This window comes from Neolamprologus brichardi, chromosome 7 (genome assembly GCF_056152115.1).
Source record: "Neolamprologus brichardi isolate AB-2024 chromosome 7, ASM5615211v1, whole genome shotgun sequence".
In the NCBI taxonomy this organism is placed as follows: domain Eukaryota; kingdom Metazoa; phylum Chordata; class Actinopteri; order Cichliformes; family Cichlidae; genus Neolamprologus; species Neolamprologus brichardi.
Window position 1 is genome coordinate 26822316 of NC_142110.1, and position 21216 is coordinate 26843531.

At 40.4% G+C, this 21216-nt stretch overlaps 1 protein-coding gene across 1 annotated transcript; it reads right to left on the reverse strand.

Annotated features, from left to right (window-relative positions):
* Positions 1-815: 815 nt before the first annotated feature.
* On the reverse strand, positions 816-15092 carry dnaaf4 (dynein axonemal assembly factor 4). The gene is made up of 9 exons (XM_006782234.2): positions 14766-15092; positions 13676-13823; positions 11172-11302; positions 10866-11082; positions 10160-10305; positions 4117-4226; positions 3484-3637; positions 1486-1591; positions 816-1257 (listed from the first exon to the last, which is right to left on the reverse strand). Exons 1-9 carry the CDS (start codon positions 14886-14888, stop codon positions 1133-1135), a joined length of 1260 nt encoding a protein of 419 aa, XP_006782297.2. The 5' UTR covers positions 14889-15092; the 3' UTR covers positions 816-1132.
* Between the last annotated feature and the right edge of the window lie 6124 nt (positions 15093-21216).

Consider the following 21216-nt stretch of genomic DNA (forward strand, 5'->3'; position numbering starts at 1 on the left):
ATGTAAACATATTAGTGTGGACATGGCCTTGCTGTTTTCAATAAATTGTATGCTCAAAAAAATGTTTTCTCTCACTTCGATTTCTTCTTGTTGCATGTTGAAGCTCTCCTTGGAACCTTGTTAAGATCCAACTATGCAAAATATGAATTTTTTTTTTGCCATTTTTCCAGTATTCTTAAACTTTTGATCGGGACTGTACAATTTGTGGAAATGAGCTTTCTCGAAGGGTAGGCTGGCCTCTCCCTTAGAGATAGGGTGAGGAGCTTGGCCATTTTGGAGGGGCTCAGAGTAGAACCACTATTCTTTCACATCGAAATGAGCCAGTAGAAGTGACACTGACAAGGATTCCTCCTGGGTACCTCCTGCATGAGATGTTCTGAGGATGTCCCACCAGAAGGAGCCTCCAGGGCAGACCCTGGACACGCTGGAGAGATATCTCTTGGCTGGTGCATGATGCAGTGACTGTTTCTTCTTCAGTCACCTTTTCCACTTACTGTGTGTTTATACATCACTTTAATTATTAATTATTATTTATCTCTTGCTCTATTCCTTAGTTTACCTATTCCTTTAAAAAGCTCACGTTTAACTTTTCCCTTTTAACTGGTGATTTTAAACTGGCTGTTTGTTTGTAATGTGTGACTCAGACCCTGTAACAAGCTAACAACCTCTCCAAGGTGTAACCTGCCTCTCACCCTATGACTGTAATAGTTCCAGCGACACTGTGACCATGAATTGGAAATACAAAATAAAAAAAAAATATTTTTGTGAACTGAATATGCTGGACTTTACTGGACACAATATGACATCAACATGGATTTCTTTTTTCCCCAACATTTTATATAATATACAATTAACTGATCATGAAAATCATTTAAAACTAAGAATGGTATTACTTAATGAGACACTAGAAAAGTAGCCTGGCTTTACCTATGATACAATTCAAAAGTCTGTATTTTTCAAAGGATGTTGTTTACAAAGGATGTACGGAATACATTTGAAAGCTAAGGATGGATAAAAATGTATGACCTTTGTAAATAAAATACAAGAATTTTTAATATTTTATAAAGAACCTGAAACCAGTCCTCTGTAAAACATTTCATGAACATAACGTACAAAGCACATGCCCTGTGTGTCACTCTGTCTCACTGGGAGGATTGACAGCAGATCCTTGAATGATGTCTCTGATTCTCTGTGTATCCACCAACAGCGCTTCATTATTAGGGTCAATCTTCAGAGCAGCAAGGAAGTCTTGGAGCCCTGAAATTAAATTGTAGGTAGATCAGCTGAGACCTGGACACCTTTTGAGTCACTGTAAAAAAACACGCTCCACATATTTGACCTTAGCCTTGCCCTTAGGTAGGACAAAGTTACTGACATGCAAGTTACAACTCAAGCCTTGAATCATGGCTAACAAGTTCTAAGTAAAGTCCGAAACAAATCACTGAGTGCAACACATCAACTTATTGACATTTTAAAGCAACAAACCTTCTGGATAGGCCTGCAGCTCGCAGAAGGCAGATCCTCGACGGACAAAAGCTCGAACTCTGGCAGCTGCATTGGCAGGGACTGGTGGAGTCAGCAGATCAAGTGCCTGCGGTAAAAATGTGGGCAGATGTTTACTGTATGCTATTCCTCTGGAAAGTAAATAAATCTTGACCATTCATTGTGAGAGTTGGACCATCCAGAGCATATGTCAGTCCACCTGTGCAACAAATCCAGTTGTGAAATTTTCTCGCTGCTTAAGTCAATGTTAGTGGTTTTATAACAAAGTGGAAGCCACTGGGAACAACAGCAACTTCAGCCACAATGTGGCAGATCACGTAAATCAACCGAGCAGGGTCAGCCGATACACAGAAGTTCTGCAGAGTCCGTTTATTTACCATTAGAGCAGTGGATTGGTCTTTTATATGTTCCACTGGAGCACTCAAAGTGCTTTACACAACATGCCTCTTTCACCCATTCATAAAAGCAATTTTTTTTACTTGAGTGCTTTGTATCTAAGATTCACACATTCACACTCATACTCCAATTGTCATGGTCTGGCAGTTCTCACCGGCAGACCTGCCCGTTGTGTCCATGTTTGTGGTGTTTTTTGTTCTCCCTCCTTTTCCCCGTTTCCCCGTTATGCGTGTTTATGTTGATGTTCGTGCTCCCGGAAGTTTAGGATCCCCAATGATCATTCGATCCAAAAGTGTTCCTGCTGTGGAGGCAGCCACACCTGTCGCTCATCAGCTGCCGCCAGCTGCAGCTGATTGGGAGCGTCCTATTTAACAGTGTGGCTGGATCGTTGAGTTTACCTCATCAATACAGCCGTGGACTTGCTTTTGAAAAACCTCGCTCTGGAGTTGGATTGCCTAGCTAACTCACTGTGTTTATCTTCACTAGGAATCGGGAGCAGAGTGTGTTTTCACGGGAGCAGAGTCACGGATTGCATTGGAGTTTGCCATTTCACTGTTCACGGACACAAGCACTGTGTGGGGATTTTGAAGAAGATCACCTTGCCGGGACTTGTATATATTTTACCTGTTGTTTTTCACTGTAAATAAATTCACTATTTTCTCTCGGAAGAGTCCCATGTTTGGGTCCAGATCCTACCTACACCCTGACCCCATTGGATGCTTCAGAGAATACCTTGCAGTTAGTATCTTGTCCAAGGATAATTGTTATGTAGACTGAGGCAGCTAAGGTCCTTCTGAATAGTAGATGGCCTGCTTTACCCCCTAAACCACAGACACTCTTCTCCATCTGGCAATCCGATGGATGAGTCTTGGTTTGTGTCAGCAGAACAGTACTTGTCTGACTGCAAGTGTAAAGTTTGGTGAAGGCGGGAGTGGTGTGGGGTTATTTTTCAGGTGTTGAAACTCTTAATGCTTCAGCATACTAAGACATTTTGGGCAATTTCATGCTCCCAACTTCATGAGAACAGTTTGGGGATGGTCCCCATGTGCTCCAACATGACTGCACACCAGCACACAAACCAAGGTCCTTAAAGACATGGATGAAGGTGTTTGGTGTGGAAGAACTTTATAGGCCTGCAGAGAGTCCAGATCTCAACGTACAGAACACCCTTGTAATTAATTAGTGCAGAGACTAATTCTTCCCAGGTCTACTTATCCTTGTGCTGACTCCCAATTAATGTCTGAACTCATAAATGCACTTTTGAAATAATGGTCAAAAATTTCTATAAACACACTCCTAAACATTGTGGAAAGCCTTCCCAGAAGAGTTAAAGCTGTTATATCAGCAAAGGGACCTTATCATCATATCAAACCCTATGGATTAAGACTGGGATGTTAAAACGTAAGTTCATATACATTGGTTGATGAGCGAATACTGTTCGCAATACAGGATATAATGCAGAGATACTAGTTCAAATCTGCTATGAGGCCATTTAATGCAACTCCCAGCTTTCTGCCTGTCTATCACAAAAAAGACTAAAAATGGTAGAAGTAAAAATTAAAAAAGCTATAAAAGAAAAAATACCTGAGAGGAGTCTTCAATGGCCTTGTGAAAATTTCTTAACTTCAGATGGCATGCGGCCCTGTTCGAATGCAAAGCAGGGATCTTCCCCATAACCCTGATAGCCAAGCTATAGGCATTCACTGCTCCCAGGAAGTCCCCAGTGGCAAAACATTTGCTAAAAAATAAAGTTCTGTTAAACAGAGCTGATAACAAGGAAAATACAATTAATTAAACAGTGAAATTAAGCATGAAAAAACAAAACATTTCAGTTACCCCAAAAAACAACAATATTTTGTACTTAGAAAAATAACAAAAAGTAAACCTCCTTAGAGACACTTTGAAAGTACAGGTTTATGAAAAACAGTTAGTTAACAGTCAAACTGTTAAAATGTTTTGGAGCTTGTTAAACTCTGCCCCTAGAAAATATTTCAATCAATAAAAACAAAAGCAAAAAACCCAAACTAACACTAAACTATATAATAATAATAATAATAATAATAATAATAACCAGACTAAAAAAGGACATCCACCCTGGAAACTAAACTAAACTGAACTGAAATTGGAAAGAAAATCTTGAAAGTTACTAAAGATTATAAACAAAAATAATAATTTAAGTGTGTCAGCAAACTCTGTTTGCTGACACACTTCACTCACTCTCCTTTGTCCTTTAACCAGTAAGGGTTCCTCTCCTCTTCCTTCAGATTTTTTAGCTCACCAACATCCACATTCACTTTTCGCCAGGTTTCAGCTTGTTTTCTCAGCCACTAGTTGGTTAAAAACAAAAACAAACAAACAAACAAAAAAAGCATATAAAAAAGTGACAAAGGTGTATCTTCCATCCTACTGGGTGATTTTCAGTATTTGAAATTATTCTCAATAGCAGGGCCAGCAGTAATGTTATCTGTTTTACAAACAAAAGCCAGATCTACATAAATGATCAAATAGCAGTGACTGTAGAAAACATGTACAACCTGACAGCTCCCCCAAAATGAATCCAAAACATCTCTATTGCCCCCTGGTGTCTGATTGCAGTATTAATCATAAACCCCATGTCTTCCATGTTAGCAGATAACACTGGGGTCACACTGTCAAACTAAATCAAAAGTTGCTTCACCAAGTTGCTTTGCAATCACAAAGAAACCTGCACATCTCTGCTTGGAAACTGCAGATAAAGCCCGACCAGTATTTACTTTCCAACAGAGTCAAATGTTAGGGTACCACCCAGTGTTTTGGTTATTGGACTTTTTGGACCTTGTTTATCGTCATAATGTTCCACGTTTCTTAGTCTTTATTTGGTATTGTTTTGTTTTCTTGTGCTTTTTAGTTTCATCCTTTGTATTTCCATACATAGAAAAAGAAATGTATGGAAATACAAAGGATGAGACGTATGTATAAACTGTTTCCCAGTTTAGTCAGTCTTGTCTTCATGTTTGTTTGCCCAGTTGTCTGTTTTACCAGTTGTGACTCTGTGTGCGTCTCTCACACTCTGTCTCTCACCCTCTGTCTCTCGCCCTCTGTCTCTCCCCCTCTGTCCCTAGCCCTCTGTCTCTCCCCCTCTGTCTCTCGCCCTCTGTCTCTTGCCCCTCGCTCTGTTATGCGTCTCAGTGTGCGTGTTTCTCGTACTTCCTGTTTAGTTTGCCTGTAAGTCCTGCATCTTTGACGGCGACTGTCTGCTCTACACTGACAGCCTGAGGTGTTCTGCAGTAAACTGCACTAACCATCAGAAAGACGTGTGGCATCATCACCCTTTTTTGTTAAGCTAAAGGTGTTTGTAAGCTAATCAGTAATTAGTCCTTAGCTATCGTGCTAAAATATATTATATTAAAATGGCAAATGCATTGTCGGTCATACATTTCAATAGTAGAAGCCTGTATAAAATTTTTTCTAAAATTACAGAATGTTTAAGTAAGTTAAAAAAGTTTAATATAATTGCAATATCAGAAACATGGCTCGATAATGAGAAAATTAGTGAAATGGGACTGGAAGGATACGAATTATTTACAATGAACAGGGTGAATAAAAAAGGAGGCGGTGTTGCCTTATATGTAGATAAAGTTTTGAAATGTAGTCTGATTGAATGTATGTCAAGCACCATAGATAACGTATTGGAATGTGTCACTATTGAAATCCATGTTGAAAAAGCTAACAATATAATTATAAGTTGCATCTATAGGACACCAGGTTCATGCCTTGAGACATTCAATGAAAAACTTGCTGCTATGTTTAGCAACCTAAATGATAAAAAAGTGCAAATAATTTGTGGTGATTTTAATATAGATTTGCTAAACCCAAATGGACATCAGAAAACAACAGATTTCATAAATACAATGTATAGTAACTCCCTTTTCCCTGTAATTATAAAACCAAGTAGAATAACAATTGATACAGCTACATTGATAGATAATATATTCACAAATAAAATTGACCATGAAATAGTAGGTGGACTTCTTATAACTGATATAAGCGATCATCTTCCTGTTTTTGTAATTTTTCAAAATTATTTTGGGATTAAAACTAAACAAAAGAATCAAATATTTGATATGATACGACTTAGAACAACAAGAGCCATTGCTGCCCTCTAGGTGGACTTAAAGGAACACAATTGGAATGAGGTTTTTGCAAATGAAGATTCAAATAGTGCATATGATGCATTCTTATCAACTGTAATTTCACTATATGAAAAACATTGTCCTTTAATGAAAATCACTAGAAAGCATCACAGATCAAATAAGCCATGGATCACAAAGGGGATAGAAGATGCATGTAAAAAGAAAAATAATCTATATAAGAGATTCATAAAACAGAGGACAAAAGATGCTGAAATAAAGTACAAGTTATATAAAAATAGATTAGTAAATATTATAAGAACAAGTAAGAAAGAATATTACCACAAATTATTGGAGCAAAGTAGAAGTAACACACAAGAAACATGGAGGATATTAAATAGTATAATCAAAAAGGGCTCAAAAAATAAGAATTATCCAGATTATTTAAAAAAAGATAAAGATATTGTGCTTGATAAAACTAAAGACATTGCAAATGAATTTAATGATTTCTTTGTAAATGTTGGCTTTAATTTAGCAAAAGAAATTCCAGAGTCAAGAAATAATAACGACCTAAATAAACATATTACTCAGAATGTGTCCTCCATGTTTATTGGTGCTGTAACTCATAGAGAAATAATTAACATTGTGAAGACATTTAAAAATAAAAAGTCCACTGACTGTTTTGGTATTGACATGATATTAGTTAAAAGTATTATAGAATATATAGTGCAACCTTTCGCATACATTTGTAATCTGTCCTTTCAAACTGGTGTATTTCCCTCACAAATGAAAATAGCAAAAGTTATTCCAATCCATAAAAACGGAGAGAGAAGTCAGTTTACCAATTATAGGCCAATATCACTGCTCCCACAGTTCTCAAAAATTTTAGAAAAGTTATTTGTTAATAGACTTGATAAATATATTGAGAAGCATAATCTCCTAAGTGATAACCAATATGGCTTTAGAGTGAAAAGGTCCACTTCGATGGCAGTGATGGAACTTGTAGAAGGGATATCTAATGCTATAGATAATAAGGAATATACTGTTGGTGTTTTTATAGACTTAAAAAAGGCGTTTGATACGATTGATCATTCTATATTAATGAATAAACTAGAGAGATATGGCATAAGAGGGTTAGCATACAAGTGGATGAAAAGTTACCTGGATGACAGATATCAATATGTCGAATTCAATAATGTAAAATCTAAGCAGTTGAAGGTAACTTGTGGTGTTCCTCAGGGCTCTGTGCTGGGCCCTAAATTATTTATATTATACATAAATGACATATGTAGCATTTCCAAACTGTTAAAATGTGTATTGTTTGCTGATGATACCACTCTGTATTGCTCAGGTAAAAACCTAGAACAGCTTCTGACTACAGCGGAAAAGGAGTTAAATATATTAAAAAACTGGTTTGATGTAAATAAGTTATCATTAAATATAAAGAAAACAAAATTGATTATTTTTGGCACTAGACAAATGAAAAATGTATCTAAAATCAGGGTTAATGGAATTGAAATTGAAAGAGTGTACGAAAATAAATTTCTTGGAGTGATAATTGATGATAAGCTGAGTTGGAAGTCTCATATAAACCATGTGAAAACAAAAATGTCAAAAACCATTGCTATTCTCTATAAAACAAAGCATGTCCTGAACAAAAAATCATTATACACACTCTATTGTACTCTGTTGCTTCCATATATGACTTACTGTCTGGAGATATGGGGTAATGCATATAAAACGAACACTCTTCCTATTTTCAAGTTGCAAAAAAGAGCTATAAGAATTATAAACCAATCAAACTATATAGAACCAACTAACATTTTGTTTATTAATCTGAATACCCTGAAATTTTATGATTTAGTTGAATATAAAATGGCACAGATAATGTATAAAGCACAAAATAACTTGCTTTGCCCCAGTACTCAGAAGCTGTTCAAAGTCAGAGAGAGTCAATATGACTTAAGGGGAACAGATTTCTTTAAAAAAAACAAGATAAGGACAAATATAAAGCAGAGATGTGTTTCTGTTAGAGGAGTTAACCTGTGGAATAGTTATGACAGTGATTTAAAAAGGTGTAGTTCATTTTCCTTGTTTAAAAATATGTTTAAAAATAGAGTATTAGACAAATATATATATCAAGAATGAAAAGAGCAAAAAAAACCCAACAAAAACAAAAAACAGAAAACCTCTTGATTCTTTTGCTTTGATGTAGTTACTTACTAAGGTGGTGGTGTTTTTTCTTGTTTGTTTGTTTGTTTGTTTTGTTTTTGCTTTGTTTGCCTTCTCTCACCCCAACCGGTCGCAGCAGATGGCCGCCCCTCCCTGAGCCGGGTTCTGCCGGAGGTTTCTTCCTGTTAAAAGGGAGTTTTTCCTTCCCACTGTCGCCAAAGTGCTTGCTCATAGGGGGTCATATGATTGTTGGGCTTTTCTCTCTGTATCTATGAAGCGCCTTGAGGCGACATTTGTTGTGATTTGGCGCTATATAAATGAAATTGAATTGAATTGAATTTTATTATTTGCTTCGAGCCCTGTGTACAGGAGCTGCATGCTAAAAGATCTTTTGTTAAAAGGGTTGGCGTAATAAGCAAATGCTTCAGCCAATACCTTTTGATTAGCCTTGTCTCATGCTTTCTTGCTTTGTGGTAAATCTTTGTTCTGTCTTCACTGAGATATTTGAATGCTAATCAATAAACATATCAATCAAAATGAACAGTCAGCTGTTGGGGAAAGCTGGTGTTTGTTTACTAATCCATGCATATCAAATAAAGCTTATCCTTATCCTTATCAATCAAATTAACCTGAAAAAAAAACTACTGTATGTTTGAATGTTTCAAAATATTGTATACTTCAATCCCTCATAAATAGCAGTACTGAGAGGACTGAAAATGTTGTCACTGTATTCTGGCTGTAATATCACTTCCAGTTTGTAACTTCTGTTTGTTGATAACACAACTGATTTTAACTAAATAAAAGACACAAGATTAATTGGGAAAAAAATGTGAGTCTAGTATGCTGTGCTGAAACCAAATATAAACATTTGGTGTGTTAAAACAAATTGTATGTTTAATTTTTCCACTAATTAATTTTTCAGCACCAGCTGTTTATATTTATTTATATATTTTTTTACATGTCAGCTGTCAGCAGAACTGTAGACTCACGAAATGTGAAGAAAACATTACCTGTCGGTAGAGTGAAGATCCACTTTATTTCAGGTTTGAGAGATAAACTGAACTTCACATTTGACATTTGGTGATGATTCTTTTTTCTTTGTGGTAATATGATCTGCCCTCAGATTCAGACCTCAGAACCATCCAGTGATAACAGATAAATCACACTATATATGCTCATTTAATCTTGGAGTAAATTTGTCATAACTCATAAATTAACTGATCAAAAAAAGCTAAAGGTACCAAATGATGTACTGTCAGTAAAAGTAAGAATTGTAAACCGGAGTGTTTGTTTTGTTGTTTAGCAAGCTTCATACTACTAGGACCAAGCTGGCCTTAACCCAGGAAATCCAGACCAGCTTGGTCCTAATGGTTTCTGCAGCTTGTTTTTCGCCAGGGTGAATTTAGCCGCTGATAATTTTGTGGACTCTCTTTGTTTATGTCATCCCCAGTCTTATGTTCAAATCGCAAAAGACAACATCTAATTTCCCGATTATTCAGATATTTACAGTAACTCTGGGCCTCTGTGGAGTGTGCAGTTGATGTCGTCTCCAGTTATAAAACGAGGATAAAGAAAACTAAGGAGTGATGAATTATTCAAACATAATGACAGCAACAAAGGTGTGTAGCATGGCTAACTAGCCAACAACAAACCTTTAATGCAGTGCATTAAAAGACCCCATGTGTGAAGTGCATGGGGGCACTTTTGCAGTCACCAGCGTGTGAGTGGATGGGAGTGTGACGCAGCATCTCAGTCCTACTGGGCGGATTCTGGCTTAAAAAAATTCCACATGGTAGCCCTCACAAGTGCACAGTGGGAAGTAGTGAAGCCATGGCATCCATCTTTTATACAGTCAGTACAGCTAAGTCCATTGTATTGTTATTGTTGTTCAAATACTCTCTTAAAATGGTTATTGAAACTCCATACGCCATAATTCTTTTTGGTGGTGGTATTGGTTTTCACAGCATTCAGGAACTCACCTCCTCCTCCTCTGGAAGTCTGGACTCTCTGAGAGCTGTTGGAAAGATTCTTGGGGTGAATGTAACTTGAATGTTTCCACTGAGTCTTGGAGGAGGGAGTTCATGTTGGGCTTTCTTGCTCTTTGCATTACTGTTGCTTCTTTGATCTGCAAGCAGGAATATGTTCATTAATATCAGCCTGTATAACGCCAAATCTAAGCACCAGGAAAAAACAATGTAGACTGCAAGACAAAATTGAATCATTTGTCATTCTATGAAGCTTCACTTTAGGCACTTTGCGTACCTCACATCCATGGCCAATTTATAATTACCAATTAACCTAATATACATGTTTTTGGACTATGTGGTAAAGCTGAAGTACTCAGAGGAAGGCAGGCACAGGATAAGATGCAAACTCCACACAGAAAAACTCTGGGAGTCTTTCTGTGTGGAGCTGGGACTCAAACCAGGAACCTCCTTGCTATGAAGCAACAGCTCTAACCATGACATGAAGTGTAATGATGGCTTGAGGTTAACAATGTTAATTCAGAGCAAGAGGGTCCTGGGTTCAAACCCAGTTGGAGACCCTTTCCGTGGACTGCAGGCTCGCCATGTGCTTGCATAGTTTTTCCTGTCCTTGCAAAACATCCTAGGTGAATGCTGCCTATGTCACCTCAAGAGTTGCATTTCCTGCTTTTTTGTTTATTTGTGTTTTTTTTTTACTCACCCAATTTCATTTTTTCTTGGTTGGGAGGTCCACATTTTTGCCTCTCTGTCTCTGTTCTTAGTTGGCGTGCTTTGGCTTTTTGATTTTGCAATTTTAGCTGAACATCCTGCTCTGCTTTTTGTTGTTGTCTGAAATGCCATGCAGCCAACTCTTGTGTGGTTTTCTCTTGTTCTGCGTCCTTTATCTTCTGGATACTGTCTCGTTCCTCTTTTTCAAGCTGAACTCAAGGAAAATATAACAAAACACTACAGGCTCTTTTCAGGATCAAACAGGAGAATTTGGTGATTAAACAGAGTGGAAAATTACCTTTATCACTGTCTCCAGAGCATATTTGTTCTCTTCTTGTTGTTTTGCTGCCTTGTTTCTAGACTCTGAAGAAAGCTTTTCGTGGTATTTTAACAGGGCCCTCTGTCTGATCTCCATTTTTTCTTTATTATCTGAAAAACATTATGAACTTAATTTAATCGGGTAATTTCACTAAGATTAAAATCCCAAGTAAAGCCTGCTAGGGTTGGTTGGGCAACTGGGCGAATATCTATCAACAACTGAACTGAAGTAATACTAAAGCTGAAGTAACTTCATGTGCCCAACACACTTATGAATACTGAACAGGCAGGGCACAGAAAGGGTAGAAAAGTATGCAGTGATTCCCAATTTTGATAGAAGCTGTGCACAGAGCATCAGCAGAGGAACAAGGAACAAACTTCTAAAACACTCCTGATGTGATTTGAAGCATTTTGAAGAGCAAAACAAAGCTCGGGATAATGCTCTCCCTCTAATGTCTAAAGGTAAAGAAATAGCAGCTTAATATGAGCTCCAGTGACTAGTTCAGGGTCTCCCACACCTATACTTCACCTGGTATATTTGGTGATTAATTTTAGCATTTCTCATTTTTATTTTTTTTATTAATCTATAAGAACGATCATCCCGGGGATGAGATATTTGCTAAAGTATCTGGCAAATAAAATATCTGAGGAGAAGAACCTTATAACCAATCAACCAGCTGGTTAACCAATGAAGTGTGTGTGGCTCTTTTTCTGGTGCAAATATAAATGGACACATATTTATGTGTGTCATGTTAAAAAGATGCTACACTCTTTTTCAATTCTAAGGTTTTACATATCAGGACATAATAGAAAATGGGACTTACCATGTCTTAAAATGAGATAAACAATGACATGGCTTACCTAACAAAAACCCTGCAAAAATGCACAAGCACTGTTTGAAAAAATAAGCCTACCAGTTGGTATCACAGTTTTTCTTGATTTCACAGCAGAAAAACATTCTCACTACTCTTAGTGCAGTTCTCAAATCAGTAATGCATTTCCCCACCCATAATAGCTATTGTCATTGTTTTTATGGACACTACTATTGTTTTCATGTTGTTTTCAACATTAACAGTTTGCACTTTGTCAATCATGGACTACGAAATGGAGCAGTCGTTAGCCATATCCCCTACATGGATGGCATCAAGCTGTATGCCAGGAGTGAAAAAGACATCAACTCACTGACAGATGTACAGCTAGAAGTATAGTTGGATTCTGGGAATCCCGCAGGTAAATGGGAACCATGAAGAGGCCGCTAGGAAAGCCACAACTCGGATCTTTGTTGTCTCATGAGACAACAGATGCACAAACTGGTGATGGCTGACCAACCAGACATAGTGGTGGTGGACAAGCAGAGAAAGACGGCCGTAATGATAGACGTAGCTATACCAAGTGATAGCAACGTCAGATATATAAAGGCTAATTTACACCCCACTCTCAAAAACTGATATAGATTTAACACTGTCTGTGTAGCTAGATTTAAGAAATACGTGCTTAGAGTTTAAGTTCTTAAAAAATGTTTACTGCCATCTTGTGCCAGTACAGAACGTGACTTCATCGTGTTTCTTGGTTGGTTGCAGTCAATACACTCACATTGGTTTATGTTAGCTAATTTTAACAGAACTCAAGGGAAGACAAGGGAAGGCAGTACAAAGGTGACCCCTTAGGGGGCCTTAAGGGGCCACCTTTGTACTGCCCCTAGCTGCAACAATGCTTATGTTAAGAAACCAAGAATATACTGTTCACTTTCACTCTGTCTCTTAAGCAGTAAGCGTTTCTTCATTGGACTAGCTGCACTGAGACTAGCTGCACCTGTTAGCCATAATTTTTGTTTTTATAAACCATTTTATGGAGGGGAGCCTGTTTAAGTCAGGTGACAGGTGGTTCGCTGGATGGACAAGCTGGAGTCAGAAACTGTTTTTTCCTTGTGTGGCTGGATGTACCGAGAGGCGCAATCAGCTGATGCGATCAGCGCTATTTTATGCAATAAAATAGTCTCTCTATCCCAAGAACACTCAAACAGTTAACAACATATCAGGTTACTACATGTGCCTCACACTACAAACATAACTATGTTTCTTATCGAGGCATAATTGGGAATCCAATGATGTCACGCTAAACATGTTTTGATAACTTTAACTTTCAGCACTTATGTCTTAAATCCAGCTACACAGTAAGTTTTATATCCTTGTCAGTTTATGAGACCAGGGCTCCATGATGTAAATTAGCCTTTATACAGGAAGTGTTTCAAGTCAATTTTACATAATTTTACAAGCTTGTAATTGCCAGATAAAAGCCCTCAAGAGACACTGTTCACAGGAAAACATCCAGCTTACCACATCAAAAAATTTCAGGACTGCTGCATGACCAACACTGTCTCTTCTTGAACTGTCACATGTACAAATGTATTATGATACATTATCACGATTTCAGAAGACCAGAGCCTTGTTGTTTACTGAAATGACCACACGTTGAAGCTCTTACCCGTACTTATCATCAGATGCTCCCACACTTTGTTGGTCCTTTTTGGCAAAGTGATGACTGCACATCCATTTGCAACCCTTACTGCGATTCTGTCATCATCAACAGGTTCAAACAAGAAGGCTTCAAACAGATAAGGCGGGAAATGCACCTGTGAATTAATACATGTTATACTGTAAGAATTGTTGCTAAGAGAAATGTAAGACCATCTTCTGGTTCTTGTTTAGTGATTAATTTGAATTGAATTTTGAATTTATACGTACATGTATATATATATATATATATATAGTCGTTATGACATCTTAGCAATGGCTTTTTCTTGCTGCAACTCATCCGTCAAACCTGCAGCTTGAAGTCTTCTCTTCTCAGTTGAAACTAAGACTTGTTTACTACAACCACTATTAAGCTGTGCTTGAAGCTGTTGTCCTGTGAGCTGCCTATCATGCAAGCTGTTAACTCTCAGAAACTTGTCCTCTGGTTCAGTTGTGGCTTTGGGTCTGCCAGACCTCTTCCTATCAGAGTGTGCCCCAGTTTTTAAATGTCTTTTGATGGTGAAGGAAACTGTACTCAGTGACACTTTGACTTTCTTGCAATTTCTCTATAGGAAAGACCTACATTTTAAGTGTTATGATGGTCTGTCTCTCTTCCATTGTTAATTGCCTTTTTCTCGAGGGTATGGTACAGTGTGTTCTGACACTGCTTTTATGCAGACAGAGGGGGACGGTAGAAAAATATCCGGTTGGGAGGGGGGCTTTAATGATGCATTTGGAAAAACTCATGCAGACAGCTTAATATGGTCATGTCAATTTATATTTATATATTTCTTTTCCTTCTTTTCCTTTTCACCTAGATGGCTACAAAAGCATTGATAAAAGCGCTCGAAAATATATACGGCAGCAATTGGCTGCTGCTCACAAACTTGATCAAACTGCGGCACATTGTTTCAATATGTCTCTGTATGTGACACAGAAAAAAAATGCTATGCCGTCCAGCTTAGTCTCTGACTGAGACGAGGCTCGTGGTAAAGTCCCATAGATATAGTATTTGATACACAAACAGTAAAAATACAAAACTCCTTTATTCAGAACTTTACCTTGAGGTAATCGTCCGTACAGACAATGTCTATCTTCCCGGCCTTCGTTCCTTTTAGAGGCACATTAATGTAAAGCGTCGTCTCCGTCTGGGTCCAGACGTAGTCCATCACGACCAGAGGCATTTTTGGCACAACTGAGCTCACTGTTTGATTCACCTGTTTTTAGAAGAGCCAGAAGGTTGTGCTTTGATTAAAAAATCGCTCTATTTCGTTTCATAAACGTGTCCGACGTGAAGTCCCGTCGCACCTCGCCATGTTACTATGGTAACCATAAACAAAATGCTGACTTTGAGTTTGTCGGAAAAACCTAAACTGAAATTTGTAACACATAACTACAATGCATTAAATATTTTTATATATTTTTCTATAAAAATCCGCAAAGCAGAACTCCATAACCGTTCACTTTCTCGGCAGGAAGTGCACTCAACACCTACGTAAGAGGATTAAGGGTGCTGACAAAAAGTGGGGGCATCATTTCTATTTGTTTGTTGTTGTTGTATTTCCAGAATCCTGAAAAAAAAAAAATCAGTTTCTTCAACTGGATTGGACACGGAGAATTCTGGCTTTTTCCCCCCTTAGAATTCTGGAAAACAAACAAACAACAACAACAAAAACCCCAAACAAAAGACTCACACAAATTTTGTTTGCCAGTGGCCCTAATGCTCTTTCATAACAACCTCATCTTTGAGGTTAATTTAATAGAATGTTTTTTCACTGAAGCTTAACTCTAAGATCTCCCTTCAAAGAGGAGAAGCTACCAGACCCAGGCTCAGTGGTAACTCACTTCAAATGTTGTTACTGTTAATCAGCTCCTGTCTTCTCAGATTCAGCTAAATGCTACAAAACTATTCAGATGGTGCTTGACAGTGCAAATAGATAATGACCCAATGCAACCTAAAAGTTTCCCTAGGCTAACTAATAAGATATTCTTAAATACTCAAGTTAGTCACTGAAGGCTGTCTAGAGCAGTAACAAACAGCAAATGAAGGTGGCTGGAGTAAAGACTAGTGCCGTATCCTACAGAGCAAATTCAACATACCGAGGGTATCATTACATTATCTGGTTTCAGTTACCTTGTCACTGGTGATCAGGATCATGGGGATGATATTGTTAAAGCATGACCTTGATCACAAACTGATTGAGCTAAAACACAACATACAATTAACAACATAAAACACAACAGTAAAATGGGTAAAATAGAGACATAAAATTATCTATATAACATATAAAACATACCTCACCAACTGACCCATGCTTAGAGGCAGAAATGAGCACTTACAGATACTAGGTTGAGGTTTTGTGTTTGATTTGTTAAAGTCACTTTGTCTTATGGCTTGGTATGATGTAATGGGACTACATGCAATACATCTTTTCCTGTGACCTTTGGCCAAGTGTGTAAATTGTCCCTAAAGGCGTTAGCTATTGACAAAAGGCTCTCCATAACGTTCATGCTGCCTCATATGGATCTTCAGAGCCAATCAGAAAATACCCATCTAAGGCTTTCTTAACACAGCTGCCAACATACTTCTGTAAAACAAATATCTTTTCTGCAGTGGAAATGTTCCTTCACAACATTGGAGTCTGAAAAGATGCTTTCCAGTGCTTAAACATCAGTGAATGCCCACTAAATACAGAGGGCTCTGGAATAGGTAGTCTATTAGCTGACATTGCTTCTGTCAAAACCTTTACAAGCTCACCTGCGCTCCGATGAGTCATGTTTAACTCTGTTTGTTGTTGTAAGGGTTGATTAGTAGCATTGTTGAATTCTGTTACCTGTACATTTGCAGGGGTGGTTGCAGGAGTGACTCTTTCTTGCTTCACTGAAAAGTAGCCTTCCTCATAAACTTGTAGTTTTGCTTTTGCTGCCTTGAATCCTTTCAGATTTTTCATTTTTCAATTTCTCTTTTCAAGTCCTCAAATGACTTTCTTAATGCAGCACTTCCCTCTTGTTGTCTCTTTATCACAGCTGCTTTCTTCTTTTCTCTTTTAACATGCCTCAGTTTCCTCCTTCTCCTCTAGGAGGCATTGTGACATTGCAGCAGCATCTTGTTCTGCAGTAAAGCGTTTCTTTTCTTCTTCACAGAATTGTACTCTTTCTCTGTATTTCTCTTATTCAGTCTTAATCTGAAGCTAAGCCTTTGTGGCTTCATACTGCGCTGCAGCTTCTTGTCTTTTGGTGGAGGAGGCATTAGAGATAACTCTATTAGATTTAAACTGGCTATGAACTGAGACACTAACGGAGCAAGAGGATGTAAATATACAGCTGGCATCAGGCCATACATTCTCCTCTTGCTTTTCTCCTTCAATGTGAACTTTGATGTTTTGTAAAATTACTGTAGTCACCGAGGTGGATTTGTCTAGCTTGGAATGCATATCATGAGGTGGTCCATCCATTGCTCTATAGTCATCATAAATATCATTAAGCTTGGCTACTTCTCTTTGTACAATGTTCATGTGACCTACAAGAATGTCAAGTAGATCTCCTTTTAAAACAGACTGCTTTGACAGTCATAAATACTGTCAAAGCAGTGTTGAAGCCATTGTAACCTTTCTTTATGGAATTCTTTTCCGTTTTCTGTGAGCACGTGAGGCCTTTCACTTTTATGCTGCTCTACTTCCACTCTTTGCTCTAAACAGGTTTCATCCACTTGCTCTGCTTCTGCAGCTTGTTCTGCACTGGAAACTTCAATTTCTGTTTCATTTGTTTGTGACATTTTTGTTTTTTTTGAAATGTTATGCACTTATTTCTTAATCTCCTTTTAACTTGACTTCAGAAATGAATTGTGAACTTGATTGCATTAATTCCCTTCTTGCTACCATTTGGTGCTGTTGTTGTCAGGCTTCACACAGTTTCTTATTGTTTCTCTCTCCTTGTGTCACTTTTCCAAACAGAACTTTAACGATTGGCTTCCGGATATCTTTATGAAGAAACAACTGGTGAACCTGTGTGTCCATTATTATTTGCAGCGGGCTGGTCCTTGGTGCAGTGACACAATGTTGCCACCAGGGGGCCGGGAATCATGCAGGTCCGAGTTCAACTACCACTTTCACCTCTGTTTTAATGTGAGTTGTACAAACTTGGGGTTGCCATTAAGCTTGCCATGCTCAAGCTGTGTCCCAATTCAGGGTCTGCACACTTGAAGTACGCATTTTAAGTGCGATTACATCACCGCCACGCGACGACGGCTGTCCCAATTTGAAGTGTACTTCAAATGCATACTCCAAATGCGCCGTCAATTTCCCCAAATATCAAGCGTGGTCCGGTGCACACTTCGTGGTCCCATATATTCCACAATTCATAGCGCGGCGGTGGGTGTGGATAACTTTGCCGCAAAATACGGCAGAAAGGAGCGGCTGAAGAGTGAACTGTCAAAAGTAAGTACTGAATACGATGTCACTTATTTATGTGCGAATGTTTAATAAGAAGAACATTAAAACATTGCTGTTGGCCACATGTGGCAAAGTTGTGTGACATTAGTGATGTTTGTACTTTCAGCGTTAACTTAGTTGTAAAGCCTTATATATATATGTATGTGTGTGTGTGTGTGTGTGTGTATGTATATATATATATATGTCAGATTATTATGATATATATATATCATAATAATCTGACAATAACTATAATATTGCCCATATTATATTTACATTACCACAGTGAGATGATTTTAGTCTCATGAACAACATTAGCTAATTGTTATTTACTAACTACTCTTGAAATAACTGTTCAGTACAGAAATGAAGCTCAACAATCATGTTTTACAGTCCCGTGGTCTCAGCCTCAGATACTCAACTAATCAAAGTGATGTCATGACAAAAATGAATGACCAACAAAACATTTTTTCTCCTTCATTTCTGTCAAACAAAGCTGTATGAAACGTTTCTCGCGGTTAGTATCATGGTTGCTAGGCAACCTGAACAGCATGACGAAGGCTAGACCGTCCCATTTCACAAGCCTCTCACTTCCGCACTTCTCGTACTTATAGTAGGCACCGTACGTAGTACGCGTAGTGCGCGTACTTCAAGCGTGCAGACCCTGAATTGGGACACAGCCTCTGGGCCTTTCTCAATATGCGTACTTGCGTTCTCGTGTACTCGTGATACGTCATCAGTCGGAGACCAAGTACAATTCGAAGTACGCATCAAGCCGAGAACGCGAAAAAGTCCCGGATGTGTTCTCGCTCCGCCCGTTTTATCGAGCATGCATCAGTGGTGACTTGTGTGGACTTGGTACAGCTAAATATCCCAGAATGCATTTCGTCCAAAACTCAAACACGGCAATGGCGGACGAGCGGGGCTAAAACTTTTAAATATTAATCTTTCTGGGTCACAAAATAAACTTTTAAGTTCTTTTCAAGCGAGAATGTAGCTGTGTAAACTTCAAATATCTGCTCGATTTATCAAGATATCATATATTTCCAAACGCGCTCCGACGTTTTCGGAGACGTCTCTGACCCGCCAGCTCCATAGCAGACAGCGAGGTTGAGGATTATTACAGCCGGCGAGAACAGCGGACTCCCAGCACATCGTTTTCAACCCCCCCGCGGTCTTTTCGCTACTCAGGTTAAACAAACCCCAAACCCCAGTAGCTGTCTATTGTATTGAGTGTCCACTAAAATAAAAATAAAAGTGTTCTAACATCTCACCTGCCTGTTTTATTATGGTATGTACACGTATGTACATGTACACTATTTTTTATTAATAGAGATTTCACTACTGAGGTTAATGTTTGGTTTATTTCAGTGTTTTATTTGTTCCTGAGTAAACCGGTTTGGCTGTGATTAAAGTTAAGCTTCATAACATATTACTCACAGTTAAATTAAGAGGGGACGGCAGTAAAAAACTCCGGACCTGTGACATCATCAAGTACGCTGGTGTTCCAATTGTACAAATCGCGAGTCCGTGCTCGCGTTCTCGGCGAGTCCGTACTCCCGTGCGTTCTCGGCGAGTACATACTCGCCGAGAACGCGAGTACGTACTCGCGTACTTGAGAATTGAGAAAGGGCCGCAAGCTGTGTCCCAATTCAGGGTCTGCACGCTTGAAGTACGGCGCTTACTATAAGTACGAGAAGTGCGGAAGTGAGAGGCTTGTGAAATGGGACGGTCTAGCCCTTCGTTGCGCTGTTCAGGTTGCCTAGCAACCATGATGTTCACAATGCTCCCAGAGCTGCAGCTCTCCCGCTGCCCGCTCAACATTATCACCACAACCCCCAACCACAGGACCCAGTACAATATTTAATTCGGCGGGGCGTGATTACGGATGCCGTGCAGGTGCGTCCGCCTCCCTTCACGCCACCGCAGGCCACGCCCCGCCACATACCCCCATCGCCCGACTGAGGCCAGGGAACCATCCGGCCAAACCTACTCCCTCCACCGCGTGCGGGAGAGGGGATCAGCCCGGACCGCCGGCGCCCCCGGGCCCTGGCCAAGCGACGGGGAGTTGTGAGTTCAGGTGGCCACCCGCGAACCCAGCAGCGTCGGCGAAGCTGGTCCGGAGGTCGGCCGTGTGGCAGGTGGACGCGGCACGGTTGGCACGGTCGGCACGGTCGTGCGCCCCTGCTCGCAGGCGGCTGGGCAGATGTCCGGCAGGCACCGGCCTCTGGTGGAGGTGAGGCCGCTCTGCTCACCCCGCCAACCTTGGGCTTCGGTGGCACGGACTCCCCTAGCATGGGCACCACCGACTTATCCTGCGGCTTCTCGGCTCCTCCCGGTGGGAGCAGCTCCCCACGCTGCGCCTCCGGTGCTGCCTCTACCGGCTGGAGCGGCTCCTCGGGCGCCGCCTCCACCACTGTCTCTCCCGGCTGGAGCAGCTCCTCGGGCGCCGCCTCCGCCGCTGTCTCTCCCGGCTGGAGCGGCTCCTCGGGCGCCGCCTCCGCCGCTGTCTCTCCCGGCTGGAGCGGCTCCTCGGGCGCCGCCCCCGCCGCTGTCTCTCCCGGCTGGAGCGGCTCCTCGGGCGCCGCCTCCGCCGCTGTCTCTCCCGGCTGGAGCGGCTCCTCGCGCACCAGCTCCACCGCCTTCTTCCGGGGCGCAGGAACGGGCACCGGGCCCTGCCGAGCCCCAGCGGCTCCCACGCAAGGTGTGGGAACAGGCGCTGTGGCAGGCTGCGTGCTAGCTGGTCGCAACCTGGGGGCCAGCATGGGTGCCTGCACAGACGGGATCTCCTCCACTCCAGTGCCATTGGGGCGCCGGTGGGGGTGGCCGTGGGGGTGGCAGGACCGGATCAGCGCCGCCAGATACTCCATCCTCTGCAGGTGGCGTTCAGTCTGGTACTTCAGCCTGCAGCTCTTCCCGCCTGCGGCGCCACATCGCCGCCTGCTCCTGCTGCGTGGCCGCCAGCTCGGCTCGGCTCACTCCTGGCTCTGCCGTGCCTCCCGTCCTGGGTTTCGGCACCACTGTAAACGACCACGGCAGACCCGGGTGCAAATTCATGCTTTGCAGCATACTTTATTAGCAC